General features: G+C 39.3%; 2 protein-coding genes across 5 annotated transcripts in view; one reads left to right on the top strand and one right to left on the bottom strand.

Annotated features, from left to right (window-relative positions):
* Positions 1 to 2,479, top strand: part of LOC127440375 (zinc finger protein 710-like) — a 26,946-nt gene extending 24,467 nt beyond the window's left edge. The window contains exon 7 of the mRNA XM_051696906.1: positions 1,335 to 2,479. Within this exon, the coding sequence (XP_051552866.1) occupies positions 1,335 to 1,513 (179 nt within the window). The 3' untranslated portion in view covers positions 1,514 to 2,479. The remainder of the gene's footprint in view (positions 1 to 1,334) is intronic.
* LOC127440384 (WD repeat-containing protein 76-like) lies at positions 2,263 to 21,605 on the bottom strand. 4 transcript variants are annotated; one of them, XM_051696915.1, is made up of 15 exons: positions 21,477 to 21,605; positions 19,376 to 19,534; positions 19,194 to 19,280; positions 19,009 to 19,101; positions 18,826 to 18,878; positions 18,626 to 18,731; positions 18,429 to 18,530; positions 15,704 to 15,744; positions 15,312 to 15,591; positions 14,679 to 14,834; positions 5,743 to 5,858; positions 5,537 to 5,635; positions 3,919 to 4,071; positions 3,339 to 3,392; positions 2,263 to 3,147 (listed from the first exon to the last, which is right to left on the bottom strand). In XM_051696915.1, exons 1-15 carry the CDS (start codon positions 21,525 to 21,527, stop codon positions 2,886 to 2,888), a joined length of 1,812 nt encoding a protein of 603 aa, XP_051552875.1. In that variant the 5' UTR covers positions 21,528 to 21,605; the 3' UTR covers positions 2,263 to 2,885. The 4 variants fall into 4 exon arrangements, with proteins under 4 accessions (XP_051552875.1, XP_051552893.1, XP_051552883.1 ...); XM_051696933.1 differs by having other exon boundaries at positions 15,438 to 15,591; XM_051696923.1 differs by lacking the exon at positions 19,194 to 19,280.

Raw genomic sequence — 21,605 nt, 5'->3', positions numbered from 1 at the left:
CCAGGACTCCGGAATAAAAGCATAATATCATAGAATTCATGATTTTATGCTTTAATGGCACTGGGATCAAATATTGCAGTTTTAATGGGTTTCAGTGGGGACATTTGTGTCCTTAACCCTTGTGCAAACTTAAAGACATTTTTGTCTTTTTCATTTTTGTTTGTGTTTTATTAATGCCAACGGCATAAATTTTGCCAAAAGTGTGTATTTTTTGGGGAATTTTGATATTTCAACCTCAGTTCATATAATACATCTATAATGGGTCGGGGGTTCAAGCCCCAGCACTGCCAAGATGCCACTGTTGGTCCCTTGAGCAAGGCCCTTGACCCTATCTGCTCCAGGGGCACTGTATCATGGCTGACCCTGCACTCTGACCCCAGCCTAGCTGGGATATGTGGAAAAAAAGAAGAATTTCACTGTATATGTGCAAATGTATAATGTGATAAATAAAGAAAATTATTATTAATTATTAATTATAAATTAATACGCTGTGTACACAAAATAGTTACACTCAGGACCTTCAGGACAAAAATGTCCCCATTGAACCCCATTAAACCTGCAATATTTGATCCCAGTGCCATTAAAGTATAAAATTATGAATTCTATGATATTGTGCTTTCATTTCTGAGTCCTGGCTTCAAAACTGTAATTTTTTTATATTTTCCACCAGATGGCGCCATTTTTCTCAGCTTTAGCCTATGGAGCAAATACATGCTTTTTTTCCCATTTTCTGTTTGCTGTATTATAGAGCACTGCAGGCCAATTGAATAACTTGTGCAGCTAAAATTGTGTGGGTGTGTTGGTATTTATGTCAGAGTGTGTCTTGTATGTATTTCAAGAGATTTGTGTGTGTGTGTGTGTGTGAAAACAACAGTTGCATTATATAAACAAACTGTTATTTAAAGGGTTAAAATCCTGAAAATGAATATTTGGTATTTATGATCAGGACTTATGTTGGTTAAAAAAAAAAAAAAAAAATATATATATATATATATGGAAAATAATATTAATATATAATATTATTGACAGTTTTTTTGACATGGACATTTTTGTCCTCCTAAGGACCTTTGAGTAACTTTTTTTATTGACGCACAAGGGTTAAGGTCCTGAGTGTAACTATTTTGTGTACACAGTGTATTATAGATGTATTTTAGGAACTGAGGTTGAAATTTAAAAATTCCCCCAAAAATACATACCTTTGGCATTAACACAACCAAAATGATTGAAAAACTAAAATGAAAAAGACAAAAATGTCCTGAAGGTCACACAAGGGTTAAGAAGTGTATTGAAATATATGAATCATATTTTGTAATGCTTATTTATTTTTTAAACAGATGCTCCACCTGATATGCAGTCCCATGAGGATTTTGAGGAAGAGAACTTCAATTTCGCAGCACCAGAGAATATGGAAAATAACGACGCACCGAACCTAACTAAGCTCTCTGAGGTGGCCATCCAGGAGCTTGACTATTACAACTTTGGGAAGGATGTGGGAAGCTATAATACAGCATAAATACTATTTGAATTAAAGACAAGCTGAATACAAGTAGCAAATGCCCTGGCACTTATCAACCATGATTTGATAGAGATGTTCCTCCATGAAAACTACTGCTCTCTTTTTTGAAGTTGCCAATGAGTATGTAGTTGGAGGCCATCATGGCCTCCTGGGGTTGATCTCATGGAGTAGATACAATGTTTCTCTAGTTTGCAAAGAGTCTGCTGACTCTGATAAGTTCTAACAAACATTAACTGTACTATTAGTATGTTGTGGATTATATGGTTACATCAATAACTGAAACATTAGCATCATGAAACCATACTGAATTGCAGATGTGTACTCGTGCAATCTTGTGCAAAGTAATCCACAATTCTCCGAATATAATTATGGTTGGTAATATCAGATACGCAGGTGCATGCAGCCTTGTGGCCTTCAACGGTACAGTACCTCAGAGCAGTCTAGGAACTTGTTACTTCAAGTTCCTCAAACATTTAAGCCTATTATGTTAATTTATTTTGCCTTCACTTCCAGATACTCCTAGAAACACACCAAAAGGATGAAGAAAAAAGAAACGCCCATATTTTTTTTATTTTTGCTTCGCAGAAAAGTAAAGTTAAATGTTTGGATTTCTGCATGTGTTTATGTAAAGAAAGAGTGTAAGTGTTTTTGGGCCCTATGTTCCAAAGTTACTGCTCTCAGGACCATTTGCTGCCCATTCCTGAGTGCCACTACTGTTGCCAGAACTAAACACTTCAAACACAGAATTTTCCTTTGTATTGACTTGCTATTTATTTTGCACTTTGAAAAAGTCAATTATTTACAGTACTTATGAGCCATTTTCATCACTGACTGTTTGATTTCTGGTGTAATTTTATCTCCAAGGAGATAACAAGCCTGTGTCACATACATAGTAAGCTGTTTCTCAAGGCAACTTTGCCAACTCTGTAGATTCTTAAATAAACTCGGGTTTTGAAGTTTAAATGTATTTGACTAGACATTTCGATGGACAAAATGTGCTCCACTGACTTTTAGACTGCACTATAAAAGTTATGTTTGCTTGTGTATCAAGGATGAACACTGTGAAATGAAGCAGTTACTCTGCTGGACATGCATAAACAAGAAAAAGTTATACATCAAGTTTTGCAAAGTTGGGTGATGTCAGTTCATGTTCGGCTAACTGCTAGAGTACGATTACGATATGACAGTTGTGGTATTTATATCCTCTCCTTTAATATTATTACATGTTTAATGTTACCAGATAGTACAAAATGAACAAAAAGTATAGTATATTTCAGATAAAACAGTACAAACACATTTTAATTTGTTAAAAGGGGTGACAGAACATTAACAGAGCACTTAATTAATCAACAAATTGATCTTGATGGTCTTAATGTTGGTCAGAAAAAACATGCAGCCTCCCAGTTGAATTGCCTCCAAGCAAAGCATTTCTGCTTGGGTGGAACGCTGTGATGGAGCACACGGTGGTCAGGTGCTCCTCATTTTTAAAAGAGTGAAGGAGACGACAACTCTCATGATACACCTGAATTTGGCGAGGCCTGGCCATGCTGCCAATCACAAAATAGTCTTCCTGCTTGGGGTCCCACACTGCACTAAGCTTGGACAACCACCGACCTGTCCTCATATCGTGACTGCATCAAACAGATATTGCAGACATCGAGACATTTAGTTTCAATTAACAGAGGACTGAACTCCATTTAAACATATTTCTGATTTAAAAACAGGCCTGGATAATGATGACAATTACAAAGATACAACTGTCAAAGCAAAGAAGCATAAATTATTACATCCCTTAAATAACACGCATGATAACCAAACTTACCTAACAGAGTGTAGCAGAGGAGCACGGTCAACCATCTGGGAAGTGTTGAATACCCTAAAACAAAATAAAAAAGACTAATAAAATGAATGTGACAGGTTTCTTGGAAGGCAATTTCCTACTGATCTTCTTTATTTTGTAACTCTTCAGGTTTGGTTTCATTAGTGGGTAATACTGAGGGTACATTTAAGAAAATGTGTGTTGTATAACACCTACATGTAGCCTTTGGGTAAGGTGTTTGATTCTGTTGTTGGGGTTTGCCAAGAAGAATTTTAGCATCTAAATGTGCATCTAGATCTTTAATAAATGCAGGCATTTGCCAAAGTTAGATCAGTAAATTCATGCTCATCATAGAGTACAACTTCCAAGCTTTTCATATACCAGTTAATAACTAGACGTATGCCACAGCTGTCCATTCTGTAGACCTGTCCTATTCTGGCTCATGAGATATAGTCATAGTAACCATTTTTATGCACTGGCATCCCCTAATGGTGCATTTGCTATAGAGAATGTTGGGATTGGGTAGATCTATTAGTCACTTATACAAGCATTTCTAGGAGAGGCACTTTTGCTGTCCGAGCACCTGATTTTGTTGTCCATGCAGGTGGTAAGAACTCTGTTGCCTGTGAATGGGGAGAAAAAAGCACTGGAGATACTGCGGAAGTGACCGTTGAGTTGAGAGACTGCCTGGTTGTTCCTTCTTTTCAGACTGCGCAAGTCATATATGTTCACTGAACTAAAAGAGAAATATACATCACCAGCAATAATCATAGATAAATGCACATTTCTGAGGTTTACTTAAAAGGATAGACCCTGTTACTGTCTACTTTGGTTGTATAAAAGAAAACAGCCTGAACATTTGCTAAATAATCTCTTTTGTGTTCAATGGTAAATGAAAAATCATATGGGTTAAATCATATGGAGATTAAATGATGACAGAACTCAAATTTTTTGGTGAACTATTCCTGTAAGAGAGCTCAACAGTTAGGTTTCAGAAGTAAAAATGTCATTTATTTTCTCTGCAGGGGTGTAGATTTTTAATGATAACTTACAAACTTTTAAAGACAGATCTACCGTGAGAGGGTGTTAATCGATTGTAATATACATTTATTGAAGCCATCAGTCTGCGTTATTAACTTCTTTTTTTTAAAGAATTGTGTCAACTAGCAGAATTTCTGTTGAAGAACTGATGGGATGCGTCAAGCAAGCGCTGCAGAGATCACCCACTCCCATAACACACTGAATGACGCAATCGAGTTGGTCTCCCTACACTCTCAAACTACTTGTATATTTGCAAATAATCTGCAATAAAATCCAAGTTTATTAGATACAACTTTAAATCAATAGTTTTATATTTTTCATTTTTAATTAAATTACATAATTTGCAATGATTCATGAGTTTATAGTTCATGCCCTGATGAAAGACATTGAGTACACTGATTTGTACCTATTGTTTTTTGTCCAAATTTCAAATACTTCAAATCAAAGGTTATAATGTTGAGATTTACCATGGAGCTGGTTGGTTTGGATCATGGCTTAGAACTACTTTATGAAGGATTTAATGAAAGCCCTATGGAAGAATTAAATAGGAAAAATACTTCTGGAACAAAGACAGCTGAAAAAGTCAGCAGGCACTGTTGTGCTCTAGAAACATCCCAAAAAATGCAAATAAATTTACCTAGAGAACAAACAAAACAGGCAGGCTTTCCTAAATATGTAGAGTACCTTATTAATTGGGGACCTGGGTAACTCAGTGGTAAAGACGCTGGCTACTACCCCTGGAGTTCGCTAGTTCAAATCCCAGGGTGTGCTGAGTGACTCCAGCCAGGTCTCCTAAGCAACCAAATTGGCCTGGTTGCTAGGGAGGGTAGAGTCACATGGGGTAACCTCCTCGTGGTCGCTATAATGTGGTTCGTTCTCGGTGGGGCGCGTGGTGAGTTGAGCGTGGATGCCGCGGTGGGTGGCGTGAAGCCTCCACACACGCTATGTCTCCGTGGCAACGCGCTCAACAAGCCACGTGATAAGATGCGCGGGTCCTCCGCCACCCGGATTGAGGCGAATCACTACGCGACCACGAGGACTTGAAAGTGCATTGGGAATTGGGCATTCCAAATTGGGTGAAAATGAAGAAAAAAAAAAAAAGTACCTTATTAATTTACTCATCAACCTGTGATATCAAAATCAAGAAAGTAAGGCAATACCTGCTTTCCGCAACTACAAAGTATTGCTGTTTCACAGGATGGACATGAACACAGCGCAGGGCCTTTGGATCTATGGTGTACAGTGACTCATATGAGGTCCTATAAACACAAATCACCCCCATTTTGTATGCTGTTAGTAAATACATTTTAAGCACAAGTAAAACCATATACATGTTTATATGTTGGGGTAAATGCCCATTTCTCACCCTGGAGTTCTACGGTCAACAATAGCAACATCTCCATCCCAGTTACTGAGTAGTAAAGTGGAGCAGTCACTTGACAAAAAGTCAAAACTTTTCAGGGCAGAGGTTGAGCGATACACCTGAGAACAAAATAAAGGTGTTTCTTGTGAAACTTGTACATCTGTAAATGGGAGCAAGAAGTCAGTCACTTTATTTATATAGTACAATTAAACAACAATAGTTGACCAATGTGCTGTACAATATTAATAAACATTCAACATAATTAAAATAAACCAATCAGCATCAACAGTCCTCCATTAATGAGTTATTTAATTTTAATTAAAAGCCATTGAAAAAAAGATTTTAAAAAATAGTCAATGTTGAAGTTGCTCTAACATGCAGGGGTAAACCATTCCACAGCTTAGGTGCAGCTACCACAAAAGCACGGTCACCCCTAAGCTTCAGTCTAGACGTAGGTACGGTTAAAAGCAGCTGATCAGAGTACCTAAGAGACCTGGTGGGGGTATGTTGTTCTAACAGGTCTGCGGGATAAGCGGGTGCCAGACCATGTAGCGATTTAAAAACAAACGACAAAAGCTTAAAATCAATTCTGTAAAGCACCGGGAGCCAATGAAGAGAGGCTAATATACAAGAGATAAGAGAGTTTACACCAGAAAGAGAGAACATAAAATCTCTTCCCAGAACACTAGTTTTACTGGGGATGTGGGGTTCTGTTATAATTACCAGAGCTTCTCCGTGATTTCAATCCCATGCGAATCGGTCGTGTCAGTAATTTTTTCACACTTTTTACATTAAAAAAAAAATATATCACAGCATCTTTTACCTACTAAAAAACATCTGGTCAAAAATAACCCCTGGTTATACTGATCCCGTGCAAATTGACATGCTGGTAAAAAGCCAATGAATCTGCACTGTTCAGCCTGTGAGCCCTTTAACTATCTTTTTTTCCCCCTCCAACTTCTGCAAGCATCTGCAGTAGATGTTTTTTTTTAAGATTCCAGAAAATGTAAGCTGCGCTTTAGATAACGCTGGCTGTTCCGTTTGGACTGATGCATGTTTTTCCTCAACCATTTCATGCTGCTGTGTGTTTATTTATCCATGTAAAAGAGAAAGAAACAAGAATTTTGTTTTTATGAAAATTAGAAGATACACAAAAACGTAATTTTGTGATTTGAGCAGAGTAAATGGTGGAAAATTTGTAGAGGTTTGTATGTTGTTCGGACACTGCATCCCCATGTTTTACAACATTTTCCGAGGGACAATTAAAATTACATGATGTGAATGAATTGTCCATATCTTTAATTCAATAAAGTAGGATTACAAGATCCCCATCTATACAGTAATTTCAAATCAGTTGATTGCAACGTGCTTCAAAAAAGTTGAGACAGGGGCAATTTAAGACTAATAGAAATTTGACGAGTTGAAATAAAGCGATGTGAAACAGATGATGTTGTTTTTTTTTTTATTTATTCCATGCAGCAAATCAACTAGACACAACAGAAAATGCTAAAATCAAACCACATGAAAATCACAGCTCCCCCCGACACAAACAAGCACTCCAGTGGTCAAAAGCCAACTGACAAAGACACACAAATAGACAACAAAACAGCAGAAAATATTTAGAAACATAAAAAAAAAAAAAAAAAACACTAGTCTCTCTGCTGCCCCTCCATGAGAGCTTTCCAAAAAGGCTAGATAGCTCCCCATTTCCTGATGTATATATCCAGGTTGCCTAGCCTTCTAAATACCATCACCTCAAACGCCGCCACCCTGCCCAACTCGACACACCACTCATGAAAATGAGGGCGCATCAGTCGTCCTCCATCCTCTGAGGATTACCTGCCTGCCAATCATCATGCTGGTCAGGACCCAGCTCTCCATATATCCATCACCCATATTCAGGACCGCCCCATCACCCAAAATACACAGTCTGGGGAAAAATTAAAATTTAATGTCCACTACGTCACACATAAAGCTCTGAACCCTCAACCAAAATTCTTGGATCTTAACACATCCCCAAAAAAACATGGGTTTTGTCCCCGTCTTCTGATTGGCATCGCCAGCAGGTGGGTGTGTCTTTAAGATCAAGCCTATAGAATCTAGAGGGGGTCCTATAGAATCTACACAAAATCTTAATTTGCATCAGACGCACCCTTGTTTTTTAGAATCCTAGCTCACACTTCCTCCTCCAATACCAAGTTTAAATCTCTCTCGCATAATCTCTTGAGAGAAGTTGAAGCTCCGTCCCCCAGACTCTGAATTAACAGGAAGTAATATACTGATGCCTCATGACCTTTTCCAAAAGCAGTAATCACCACTTCCAGAGTATCTGCCGCTTTAGGGGGGTGTATGCTACTCCCAAAAATACTACAGAACAGGTGGCGCAACTGTAAATACCTATAGAACTGAGATCTGGGAATCCCAAAATGTTGAACCATATTTCCCCCCCCTCACAATCCACTCTGACCAGCAGAAAGGGGACTTATTAATACATCATTTTGGGTTCAGCCATTTGCTCGAGGCAACATTTAAATAAATGTCAGAATTAAACACTCTGGACAATTTTGTCCATACTGCGTGCAAATGCAAGATAACGGGGTGTGACTCAACTTCTCCGGCTTGTTTAATAGAAAGGCTTTGCAGTGGCGAGATAGGGGCAAGAACTTCTTGTTCGATACAAAACCAGGGAGGGGCTCTCTCAGGTTGAAGCAACCAATGAGCCAAATGACTGTTGCAGGTAGTTGAATTTTGAAATACAATTCATTTTAATAACATTAAGCTTCCCAATCATAGATAAATGTAATGAAGCTCACCTGCTCACATCGCTCAAAAACCTTTTTATTAAAGGGTCAAAATTAACTAAATAAATCACACAAATTTGCTGGGAATAAGATGCCCAAATACTTAATGCACTGTTTGGGCCACTGGAAGGCGCCCGGCTGAAAAGCTGTTACTGGGCAGTACGCTGTCAGAGCCAAAGCTTCGGATTTAGACCAATTGACTCTGTATCCTGAGAACTTAGTAAAGGAATTAATAATTCTGTGGAGGCAAGGCATAGATCTAGTGGGGTCGGAGACGATTAATAAAATATCATCTGCGTAAAGCAAAAGCTTATGCATCACACCTCCAGCCATCACCACTGGAAAAATCATCCTCCTTTCTTATCGCGGCTGCTAATGGTTCCAGGGCAAGACAGAACAATAATGAGGAAAGAGGGCAACCCTGCTGGGTTATAATCTGAAATTAATCCATTTGTTTGTACCACCGCTACCGGGTGTCTATAAAGTAACTTAATCCATCCAATAAAAGTATTCCCGAACCCATACACTTCCAAAATCTTAAAAAGATAATCCCATTCTACCATATCAAACGCCTTTTCGGCGTCAAGTGAAATGGCAGTGACCGGAGTCCGATCATTCGCCACTGACCACATGATACTGATGAAACGCCTAATGTTATCAGAAGATCTGCATCCCTGAATAAACCCCACCTGATCTATATGTATAAGTGATGTCATAACTTTACTTAATCGGTTAGCCAGAATTTTTGACAATATTTTAACATCTAGCTGGATCAGGGAAATTGGTCGGTAACTCTTACACTCGCTTGGATCTTTGTCCTTTTTAAGAATCAGACTGATCCAGGCTTGTGTCATGGTTGGAGGAAGCTTTCCATTCTTTAATGATTCCGTATAAACTTCTAGCAAAAGTGGAGCCAATTCTGTAGCATAAGATCTAAAAAAATTCAGCGGCAAAGCCATCTGGCCCCGGAGCCTTGCATGTAGGCATGGCCTTAATTACCTCTCCAAGCTCCTCCAAGGTTATCTCAGAATCAAGAGAATGTGGAACTATCAGAACTCCCTAAAAACAATGTTTCTAATATCTTCATCAGTAGACGAAGATATGGAATTATTAATATCAAGATAGAATTCTTTAAAAGCATTATTAATATCAATGACTGAGGCATATATTTCACCACCAGCAGATTTCACTGAGGGAATGGTAGGAAAAGACTCTCTCTGCTTTATATATCTAGCCAAAAGTTTTCCTGCTTTGTCCCCTGACACAAAATATGACTGTCTTGCTCTGAATAGCCAAAACTCCACCTTCCGTGACAAAATAGTATTATATCTGTACTTTAATCAGGTCAATTCTCTGAGGCCATCAGATGACATTCGGCACTTCAGCTCTGCACTTTTAATATTCCCTTCCAACTCCACGAGTTCTCGTGCTTTGGATTTTTTGATGAATGAGGCATACTGTATGATCCAACCCCTAAGAACAGCCTTAAGTGCCTCCCAAGCGACGCCCACAGAGGATACTGAGGACCAGTTCATCTCCGTATAAATTCAGGATTTTGCAAAAGTGATACATTAAAGCACTAACAATATGATTTATTTTTCTCAGAATGTGGCAACACCTCTAGACTCACCAGGGCGTAATCAGAGACCAAGATGTTTCCAATTGAGCAATCCACAACAGATGAAATGAGGGACTTGGTTATAAACGAGGACCTACTAAGTAGTGGGAATTGGGCATTCCAAATTGGTAAAATGATAAAAAAGAAATAATAATAATAAATAAATTATTCTAGAATAAATCTTATGGACTGATGAAAAAAATGTATAGTCCCTACCAGATGGGTTCAAAATTCTCCAAATATCTGTAAGACCAAGATTTTTACACATCCTTTGGAGCATCAGTGTTGCTCTAGGACTTACACACTTTTGCTTCACTATGATCAAGGACTGAATCCATCAATAGATTAAAGTCTCCTCCCAATATTAGATCATGAAGGGTGCCAGCGGCTTGCAACATCCCTTCAAGATCTATAAAAAAGCCCTGATCATCGGCGTTAGGTGCGTAAATCTTGAATTTCTGCTAAAACAATAATGACTCTTCCTAATTTATTTTTAATCTATTTGAGAAATTGGAATTGTAGATGTTTACTTATCAATGTAATGACTCCCCTGCTCTTACTTGAGCCAGCACTAAAGAAAACATATCCACCCCATATCTTCCCAAATTTTTCAGCTTCCTGCGGGGAAAGATGCGTTTCTTGAAGAAACACTATATAATATTTCCTTTAAGAAAAGAAATAACCTTCCTTCTTTTTATGGGGTGCCCCAACCCATTCACATTCCACGTGGAGAGAGACAATCCACTCATATTAACATTTGACATGCTAGAAATAATAGATTGTGTCAAAAATAAAATTATAAAGACCACATTCCAACATTAGTGCAGCAATCAACCCCTGAACATCCCCCAGGAAAAAAAAAAAAAAAAAAAAAAAAAAAACAGAAAAAAAGAAAAATGTGCACATTAACCTGGCGTCCATCCCTCCATGTCAAACAGTCCATGTACACCTACGAGAGTCCCCGCGACAACTTTGCCATTGGATTGCTCAAGTCCGGTGCTTCTATACAAATTTTGTGAGACAGAAATACACAACAGAAAATAATCTATAAAACAAACTCCAGCCAATAGGCAGTATAAGCACAAAGAACGTGTGGATTCATCCAACTGTCCCAAAGGTGTGTTCCTCCACAAAACATGCTCCAGCCGCTAGCAGAGCCAGCACCAAAAAAAAGAAAAAAAAAAAGAAAAAAAAAGATTCCTCGGGCAGTCCAACGAATATTCAGTGAGCCGGCCCATTTGGCTGTTACGAGTGTAATAAGTGCCCTAATCACTCGAATGATTTGCAAGAAATATTCCACAAAACAAACTCCATCCAATAGGAGGCATAAGCACAAAGAATGTGCAAATTCATCCACAAACTGTCCCGAAGGAGTGTTATTCTACAAAACAAACTCCAGCCGCTAGGCAGAACCAACACAAAAAGAAACACAAAAGGTGCTCAGTTTCCTCGGACAGTCAAGTGAATGTTCAGTGAATCAGGCCCCCTCGGCTGCATCGAGATCATCACACAATTACTTACTCAGTCCATTGACTTTATAAAGAGCATCGCTTGTTGTGGGCATGTAAATATTTTGCACCCATCCTTAGTATCTATTCTCAATTTGGATGGGAACATCAGTACAAAAGCGACCTTCCATTGATGTAAGAGTTTCTTGCATTCCTTGAATTGATCACGTTTCTCTCGCCGAATTCACAAAGTCTGGGAACAAGAAAATGCTGTGGTTCTTCCAAGAAAGCCTTCCTTTACTCCTCGCCTCACGTAACACAAGATCTTTATCGGATGATCCAGAAATTTGGCCAGAATTGATCGAGGCCTGTCTCCCTCAGCGGATCTCTGTGCTGGAACTCTGTGAGCTCGCTCAATTTCCAGCTTATGGCCCGTTATGTCGAGCAGACTCGGGAAGAGCTCGTCTAAGAATTTCACCATATCTCAGCCTTCTTTGTCCTCAGGAATTCCAATAATTCGGACTTTGTTGCGCCGGTTACGATTCTCAAGGTCTAACTTTTCCCAAACGTGCTCCAAGTCCACTTTGGTCGCTAGTGGGTTAGCAGCTAATTCCCTCTCCGATGACTCCAGATAATTGATCCGTTTCTCAACATCCACAACTCTTATAACCAACTCAATGAATTTCGTCTCCATGGCAGCGATCAATCGACGTATTACAGCAAGATCCTCCAAGTCAGCAATGACCTTCGCCAACATTGCCGACTGTCCAAATTGAGTCCCGGGCTTGTGGCCTGCTGCTCAGGGGCTTCAGCTTGAGCATGTAAGAGTCTTTTAATGTCTCCAGAGCCCGAGGATATTGAATTCTTTGATGTATTGTCTTCATAGAACAGTTATGGAACAGGGTGTATCGAATCTCACTGGTTTATGACACAAAAAGCATTAACACTAGCAAAGTGCGCAGAGCTTGGAGTTCACGTGTCCGAACCTTGCATGGCGCCACACAACTCTCAAACAGATGTTAAACAGGTGAGACAATTGTGTCATAGTATTGTATACCTTATAAGGAGCCTCCATAAGCAGCCTAGTCCTTCAAGAGTAAGGATCGTTTAAAGGTGTTATATGTAAGATTGACAACAAGCGTTTGAAATGTGTACTGCAGTCCAAATTCAAAATATTGGCGAGTTGTCTGCCCCTCCCCAAACTTTAAGCTCATGTGGGTTGCCAGAATGTTGACGCAAATTTGCCAAATCAGCATCCATTTTAAAGGATTTCTGGGCTTTAAGCCGTCTCCATCTTCCAAAGGCATCTCCAACATTTATCCTTGTTTTACTACGCCTCTGGTCATGGTGGTTTTCAGATGGATGGCGAGGCTTTTTAGGTCGGGTGGAATCTGTTATCTCCGATCCAGTTCGTTTGCTGGCTTCCATGGCTGCAGTACGCAGTGTTGTTTGCCTGCAAACTTGTCCAAATCTGGCAACCCGGCAGTGTCGAAATACTATTGATGAGTGGAGAGTGGGCGGGATCACACAGGCCAAAACATAAACAGAAATTCTGGCCCAGAATGGAAACTTCAAAGTAGAATATACTGGCTGTAGCATTGATATCGGAGAAGCCAGCATTTCAACTTAGTATGTTTCCTAATTCTCTAATGACATATTATGGTCATTTTATGATTTAGTACAGTAAAAATATTACATATAGCACCTTTAAGACTTGTCAATTTGCCAAGAGATGCTTCAGCAAATAATCCAGCACTCTGAGAACAATGTTCCCCAAAGACAAATTGGAAGAATTTTGGGCATTTCTCCCTCTACAGTGCACAATATAGTTAAACGATTCAAGGAATCTGGTCAAATCTCGGTGCGTAAAGGGCAAGACGAAAACCACTTCTGAATGCATGTGATCTCTGATCCCTCAGACATCACTGTCTTAAAAAACATCATTTATCTGTATTGGATATCATGAACATGGGCTTGGGATTACTTTAGTAAACCTCTGTTAGTAAACACCACTCGCTGCTGCATCCACAGATGCAAGTTAGACTTTACTATGCAAAGCAGAAGCCCTACATCAACACTGTCCAGAAGCACTGCCGACTTCTCTGGGCTCGGTCTCATCTTAGATGGAAAGTAGAACAGTGTAACTGTGTTTTTGGTCTGAAGAGTTCACATTCCAAAATGTTTTTGAAAAACACAGCTGTCGTGTTATCCGGGCCAAAGAGGAAAAGGAGCATCCAAGCTGTTATTAGTGTCAGGTCCAAAAGCCAGTGTCTGTATGTGCCAGGGGTGTGTCAGTGCCCATGGCATGGGTAACTCGCACATCTGTGAGAACACCATGAATGCAGACAGATATGTAAAAATTTTGGCACAACATATACTGCCATCCAACACAGTCATTTTCAGGGACGTCCCTGCATTTTCAAGAAGGACAACTTCAAAACACATACTACCCGGATTACAAGTGCATGGCTGTATGAGCAGAGAGTGTGGGTGCTAGATTGGCCTGCCTGCAGTCCTGACCTTTCTCCAATTGAAAATGTGTGGCGCCTTATGAAGCACATCATACGGCAAGGAAGACCCCGTACAATTGTGCAGCTCAAGACCTGCATAATGGATGAATGGGGGAAAATTCCACTTTCTAAACTTAACAAACTTGTGTCTTCAGTGCCCAAATGCTTAATAAGTGTTAAAACAAATGGTGATGTTTCACAGTGGAAAACACTCAACTGTCCCAAATTTTTTGGAGCATGTTGCAATCATCTGATTTGAAATTACTGTACATTTAAAAAAAAAACAACAACAATGAAATTCTAAACATCATATAATGTGTAGTTGTAGTGCTTTCAATATAGCAAAGGGTGAATATAATTTACAAATCACGAATTTTTGTTTTTATTTGCATTTTTCATACTGTCCCAACTTTTTCGTGTTTTCGGGTTGTAGATGAAGCACTAGCATTACACAGTATCATATGCTAAGAAGGGATTTAGCTCAGTGCATCAGTTAAAAATAAAACATGTTTAAAATCAACAAATGATTTTAAAATGACTGTACTTAAACTGTAATTTTCACCTCATCAAACACAGCCTTCTCCAAGTCCATGCAGCGTGCAGAGCCGTCATAGCTGACTGTGATGAGGTTAGAAGAGTGAGATGAGAATGCCATGCAGGTAATTGGTCTAGAGTGGGGTTCAAAGAGGAGGACACCATCATCACCCCATGTAGCACCCTGAGGTAAGCACAGTTAACACCAGAAATGATTATTGTCATAACCGACGATGTCTTTACAAAGTCACTCGTTTGACCACACTCCTACTTTCACTCACAATCTCTCCTTTCTCTCAACCACTGACAGGAAACTTCCAGACCTTCTCACTTCCACTACATCCACCATAATCTCCACCCTCTCAAAACCCTCTGCCTTGTAAATTTACAGACATTCCACTGCTTGTGAACTTCTGTGACTCTACATACAATTAACCCTTTTTACGAACTGATGGTGCATTTCCACCTTATCTAGCAGTGTAGCCTATATTTTCAATTTCGTAATTATTTAGATTAAATGTATTGCATTATTCTTGGTTAAATAACCCTGGCATTAATAAAAAAATTAAATAAATAAAAATCTAACAGTTGCAGAGGGAGTGACAGTAAATCTGCCATAATCCACCACTATGCATTTTTAAAAAAAAAAAAAATGTTTTACCTTTTTTGGAAAGTTGTGGAAACATAGTGAATGTTTTATTTTACTGTTGGAACAAATGGGAATGCAAAAATAACACTTGCTGTGGTCTCCCTCAAATATACCACCTTCCCCCCAGTTCACTGTTACCATGTTCCATAATCCCAGGTGGCCAAACTTGTCTCCTGCTGCCATGAACAAATTGGAAGAGGAGGGGTGAAAAACTGCTGAAAAGATACGCCCTTTCACAACTTTTGCCACACAACTGTCGTCTAAAGACATCTTCTGAAGCACTTCTTGGTACCTAAGAACAAATTTGTAAATACATTTACCACATATGCCAATACATTTACATTCCATAAGTGAGGAATGACTCAAACTAATGACTACATGCAAAGTACAGACATGTTACTCACGATTTTAAACCTGATGTTTCTCTCTCTTGTTCCAATGGGCTCTAAAAAGGACAAGATCATACAAATCAAAGTCACAGGTGTTATATAAACTAAGAATAAATGTGTATACAATGAACATTTTAACATTCACATAATTTCCGATTAACATTACCAATAGCCAGTATGCATATACATAAAACAATTTGTGGTTACATACAGTAATAGTTGTAAACTGACACGGAGTGTAAACACTAAAGAATTAATGAGCTTACTGTGCTTTCTCATATGCCTATTTGATAAAGATATATTTGAGCATATGGCATTTCAAACCACTGATCTGTATGCCAAAAATACTTGTTAGTCTCTTATTACTAAAGCTATTAAATGCAAAGTGTTATACAAATTAATACACAAAGTTAATGTACACTAATGCTTTGCACCAACCAAACCAATCACTTTTAAAGCCCTTTAATCCATAGTGGTCACTAAGAAAAACATCTCTTATTTGGCCCTTGAGCCCTAGACTACATAATAAAATCCAACATTAATTGTAATTTTGATGGTTTGTTACCTATTCATGTAAAAAAAAAAAAAAAAAATGTATAAAAGAAATTCTGTGCCTGCCCCTTAAAGGCTTTAAGGAATATTTCACCCAAAAATAATATTTCTCTCATCATTTACTCGAATGTCTTTCTTTATTCTGCGAAACACAAAGATATTTTAATGGAGGTATGATGTCTGTTTGTCCATACAATGCAAGTGAGTGGGAACCAAATTTTCAAGCTCCATAAAGCACATAAAGGCAGCATAAAAGTAATTCATAAGACATCAGTGGTTTAATCCATGTCTTCTGAAGCAATCCATCAGTTTTGTGTGAGAACAGTGCAAAATGTAAATGTTTTACTATAAATCTTGACTTCAGCAGTCTCCTTGGCAATCAGGATTTCAAGCTCGATTACACTTCCAAGCGCCATCTAGCGCTCTGTGCATGCATCAAGCACTAAGAAGTTCTTGTGGAATGATCTGCCCCTCCCTATCGTCATTGTCGCCCCACCTCTTAGAGCCGAGAGGAGAGGTGCAATTAATGAGCCAATTTTGAGCAGTGGAGGATGAGGCACACCTGTTGTAAATAGAGCCTCATCAACGATGCCATTAAAATGGAGAGCACGCCTCTCCTTGAGGAAGCCAGCTCATCTCATCCTGTGCACGCTGGCATCCTTGCAGGTCCATGAGCAGAGTGGGAGTGTACAGGCCAAATTAGATGTGCACCGGACCCGCACCCCCGGCACGAGTTAGATGTGTTGCCAGGGAGTACCGCATGTGTTCCCCCCACACCGTCTTGCCCTCAGACTCGCCACGGCCCTAGGGAAGACAGGCCGCCACAGAAGCCGCCGCCCCTCGCACCACTGAGGGGAGCGTGTAGCAGCAGCTGGACCCCACACATGTCCTGGATGGGGACATTCCCCATCCTTCACATAGCCCATTCACTGTGAGGGCGACACATCCCTCTTTATTTTGGACACTAATTCCCCATTAACACTTTATTCCCCTTTTTGAACATTTTGTTTATTATTATTTCCAATAAATGCCTCTCAGAGGCTTGACGCCACACCCACTGTGTCTGACTCTTGCTCACCCTGCCACAAAGTGTAATTGAGCTTGAAATCCTTATAGCTAAGGAGACTGCTAAAGTCAAGATTGTTCACGACTGTACAAGATTGATCATGTACAGTGAAAAAGGACAGTTTGGGTCCGTTATCACGCAAAACCAATTTTTTGCTCCAGAAGAAATGGATTAAACCACTGAACTCTTATGGATTACCTTCATGCTGCCTTTATGTACCTTTTGAAGCTTGAAAATTTGTACCCCTTGACTTGCATTGTGTGGGCAAAAAGACATAATTTCTCCATTAAAATAGCTTCGTTCGTGTTCCGCAGAAGAAAGAAAGTTTGAGACGACTTAAGAGTGAGTAAATAATGAGAGAATTTGAGCTGTTGAAATTAACTTGTTAATGCATGCAATTAACTTGCACTAACACGCAAAATTTTCTAACTTTCAATTTTTTTTTACTTTAACGTGATTACCGCATTTAGCAATTATCACTTTAGATTCTTATGTTTTATTCAGCTCCGTTTGAGCTCTGAACACTGGCTGGAAGAGACGGGAACCTTCGCGATGTGTCTGCCCAAGGTCATTACACTGATGCACACACCACAAACACACACACAACAGTGATTCCATGTCAATGATCAAGTGATGGAGAAAGAACCTCTTAACCGTATATTTTGTACAAAACAAACCCAGATGGGACCTGGGAAAAGCTGCATTCACATGACTCACTGAAGTAAAGCATCAGAGTCTCCCTGACACCATGTTACGCTTCCATCTTACCGGACAGTTTGGATGAAGTATTATTTATGTGCGCAGTGACAGCTCTCTGAGCAAAACGAGATGCTCTCTGCAGTGCTTTTCATGTGGAGTTCAAAACAGAATTTCAGCATTTTCAAAATCTATTATTTGCGATTAACTATGAAAAATCATGTAATTAATCATGATTAAATATTTTAATTGACTTACAGCAAAAGAAAGAATTATCATTTTTGGGTAAACTATTCCTTTAATTGGGTTATTTCAATTGGGCTAACATGTAACACATTTACATGACACATAAATATTCATAATATGGCCATATTCCGATTGATATTGGAATATTCGTCCATACACGCAATCAATATATATACTGACCTCATTCCAGAGTTGAAACAAATCTTCAGGTAGCTTGACATGTTCATCCAAGTTGACTGGATCCATTGGTATTGGTCCTGGGGGTTTGGCAACCCATTTTTCCTGAAGAGGGACTCTTTAGTTACCCTACTGTTACCGTAAAAAAATTATTTGATAGTGAGCTGTCACTTAAATTGACAGATATGTCAGTTACTTACAGCAGCAGGCTTTTCAGTGATGGTTACAGCAAGAGGTATCTCCGCATCCTTATTCTGTAACCGCACTGACTTGCGAACTGGAAGCATCTCTGTTCCTGTTTTTTCCCTAAAGCAAACGTGATTTTGAGTCAAACAATCATATGGTTGTATTTCCAGTGTTCTAAACAGCTATTAAATGGCAAAATTATTTTAATAGTTACTTTTTCAGGCCTTTCTGGTAAGGTTTTGGCTTTGGTCTCAGAGCATTGGAGATCTGCAAACAGGTAGTATTGCTAATTTATATAAAGTAAAACACAAATCTAATGTGGAAAAATGGACAGACACCAAAACAGACAAAAAAAATTACTTGTTATTTGCCTGCCTCACTATGTACAAAGTTTTACCTGAGGCAGGTTAAGGGAACTGAGGAAGACCTTATTCTGTCTGATATTCTCCAGTCGCTCCAGCTCATACTCAGACAAACCATCCCGATAACCCTGTTTAAGATGTCAAAGAAAAAGTGAATTCTGCCATTCAGTTGGAAAGCAGCCATTTAGACTTTAGTTTATCCAGCAGTGTCTGTACTTACTGGAAGGGATTTTTTATTCTGGCCATCAAAACAAACATTTTTTGAGTTTGCTTTTGCCTTTTTCAATTTTTCCTCAGGGTCACTTCTCTAAAGATAATATATAATAATCAATATACCAATATACATGTTCATTGTTCACAAATACAATTTGGGCTGAAAAGTGCCATAACAGATGTCCTTACCCGTCTTTTGACTGCTCTTCTGGTGTTTTTCACCTCACTGCAAAATGTCAGACATTTAGGGGATAAAATATTTTTCTTCTCTTGTTTTTGCTTTTCTTTGATTCGGGACGATCGACGCATCGCTCCATCCATCCTAGGAACCTGAGGTGGTGTCCTCTCCTGAAAATGATGAATTATACATCAAAACCCAAAACTGAAAATTCTCTCACATTTACTCACCTTCATGCCATCCCAAATGTTTGACTTTCTTCTGCAGAACACAAATGAAGATTTTTAGAAGAATATCTCAGATCTGTAGGTCCATAAAATCCAAGTGAATGGTGGCCAGAAATTTGAAGCGCCAAAAAGCACATAAAGGCAGCATAAAAGTAATCCTTACAACTCTAATGGTTAAATCTTCATAAGCTATATAATAGGTGTTGGTAGGAAACAGATCAATATTTAATCTAGTATAGTTTTTACTATAAATCTGCTTTCACTCAACCCTCCTATGCACATTCCCGAGAGTTCTTCTTCTTTGCCGATTTGCATTATTTGTGCATATTGCCACCTACTGGGCTGTTGTGCAAAAATGATTTATTTATTATTTTCTTTTGCTTTGTCCCTCCCTTTTTTGCTTTCTCCTTCCTGCTCAGGAGGTGGCAATATGCACGAATAATGTGAATATGCAAAAAACAGAAGAACTGGGGCCTGGGTAGCTCAGCGAGTATTGACGCTGACTACCACCCCTGGGGTCACGAGTTCGAATTCAGGGTGTGCTGAGTGACTCCAGCCAGATCTCCTAAGCAACCAAATTGGCCTGGTTGCTAGGGAGGGTAGAGTCACATGGGGTAACCTCCTCGTGGTCGGAATCAAGTTGTTCTCGCTCTCGATGGGGCACGTGGTAAGTTGTGTGTGGATCACGGAGAATAGCGTGAAGCCTCCACATACGGAGTCTCCGCGGTGTCATGCACAATGAGCAATGTGATAAGATGCACGGATTGACGGTCTCAGAAGTGGAGGCAACTGAGACTTGTCCTCCACCACCCGGATTGAGGAGAGTAACCGCGCCACCACGAGGACCTACTAAGTAGTGGGAATTGGGCATTCCAAATTGGGGAGAAAAGGGGATCAAAATAAAAATAAAAACAAAAACAGAAGAACTCTGTCCTCTTGTGAACGCGTATAGGAGGGCTGGTGAAAGTGTAGATATCTAGTAAAAAAGGACTTAAATATTAATCTGTTTCTCACCCACACCTAATATATCACTTTAGAAGACATGGATTTAACCACTGGAGTCGTATGGATTACTGCCTTTACATGCTTTCGGAGCTTCAAAGTTTTGTTTATCATTCACTTGCATTGTATGTACCTAAAGAGCTGAAATATTCTTCTAATAATCATCGTTTGTGTTCTGCAGAAGAAAGAAAGTCAAACACATCTGGGATGGCTTGAGGGTGAGTAAATGATGAGAGATTTTTCATTTAGGTGAACTGTCCCTTTAACCACTGGCATAAATGTCTCTGAGCACTGTCACAGGCAGGGGGCGTCATAAACACTGTAATGAAGTTCTGCAGGAGTTGAAAGTTGGAAATACAAGTAGTTTCTGTAGATGTCATCCATAAACCCAGTAAACAATACAAATACAGACTAAAATCTGTTTAATCAGCCTGTTCCTGCGCATATGGTTTTTTTTTTTCTTCGTTAAAGTTGAATGTTTATGCTGTCGTTCACTCCTTGTGTTGTTTCCTTTAGTATTACTGGATGAATAATAGATGTATGGCGGCTAAACAAGCTTCAGTATTCACTCCCCAGTCATCAGGACAGACAAAGAGTCGTACAAATGTGCTTGACTTATATCTGCCTAGAGACACGCCGATAATTTACAACGGACTTAAAGTTAGAAAAAGGTGTAACAGCGTCACCAGCTCAGACTAGTACTGACGTACCGGTGAATCAAACGTCAACAAAAAGCACGCGAGCTACCAGCACAGAGGAAAACAAATAAACTGTTAACACAACAAGCAGTATATGTTGGGTGACATATGACATGCGCGTCTTGTATTTCTAAAAGATGCGAAACTGAAAAAAATTAAAGGGAGAGTGCGAGCTTCAAACTCACCAGTGAAATAAGCACCGTCTTTAAACTTTTAGCACTAATTTCTGCATCCATGTCAACGTAAGCAGGTACATTTAGAAGTGTTATGAAAACTCCCGCGTTTGTTCCGTTTTGTAACCATTCCCGCCCCTT

The sequence above is a fragment of the Myxocyprinus asiaticus genome, chromosome 1 (assembly GCF_019703515.2).
Source record: "Myxocyprinus asiaticus isolate MX2 ecotype Aquarium Trade chromosome 1, UBuf_Myxa_2, whole genome shotgun sequence".
Taxonomy (NCBI): Eukaryota; Metazoa; Chordata; class Actinopteri; order Cypriniformes; family Catostomidae; genus Myxocyprinus; species Myxocyprinus asiaticus.
This window is presented reverse-complemented; position numbering and strand designations above follow the sequence as displayed.

Excerpts from the sequence above, each read along its gene's own strand:
- LOC127440384 (XM_051696915.1), bottom strand. The coding sequence starts at position 21,527 with ATGGATGCAGAAATTAGTGCTAAAAGTTTAAAGACGGTGCTTATTTCA. Across the intron at positions 18,879-19,008 it reads GTTCCCTTAACCTGCCTCAG|ATCTCCAATGCTCTGAGACC; the intron begins GTAAAACTTTGT and ends ACCTGTTTGCAG. Across the intron at positions 18,732-18,825 it reads TACCAGAAAGGCCTGAAAAA|GGAAAAAACAGGAACAGAGA; the intron begins GTAACTATTAAA and ends CGTTTGCTTTAG.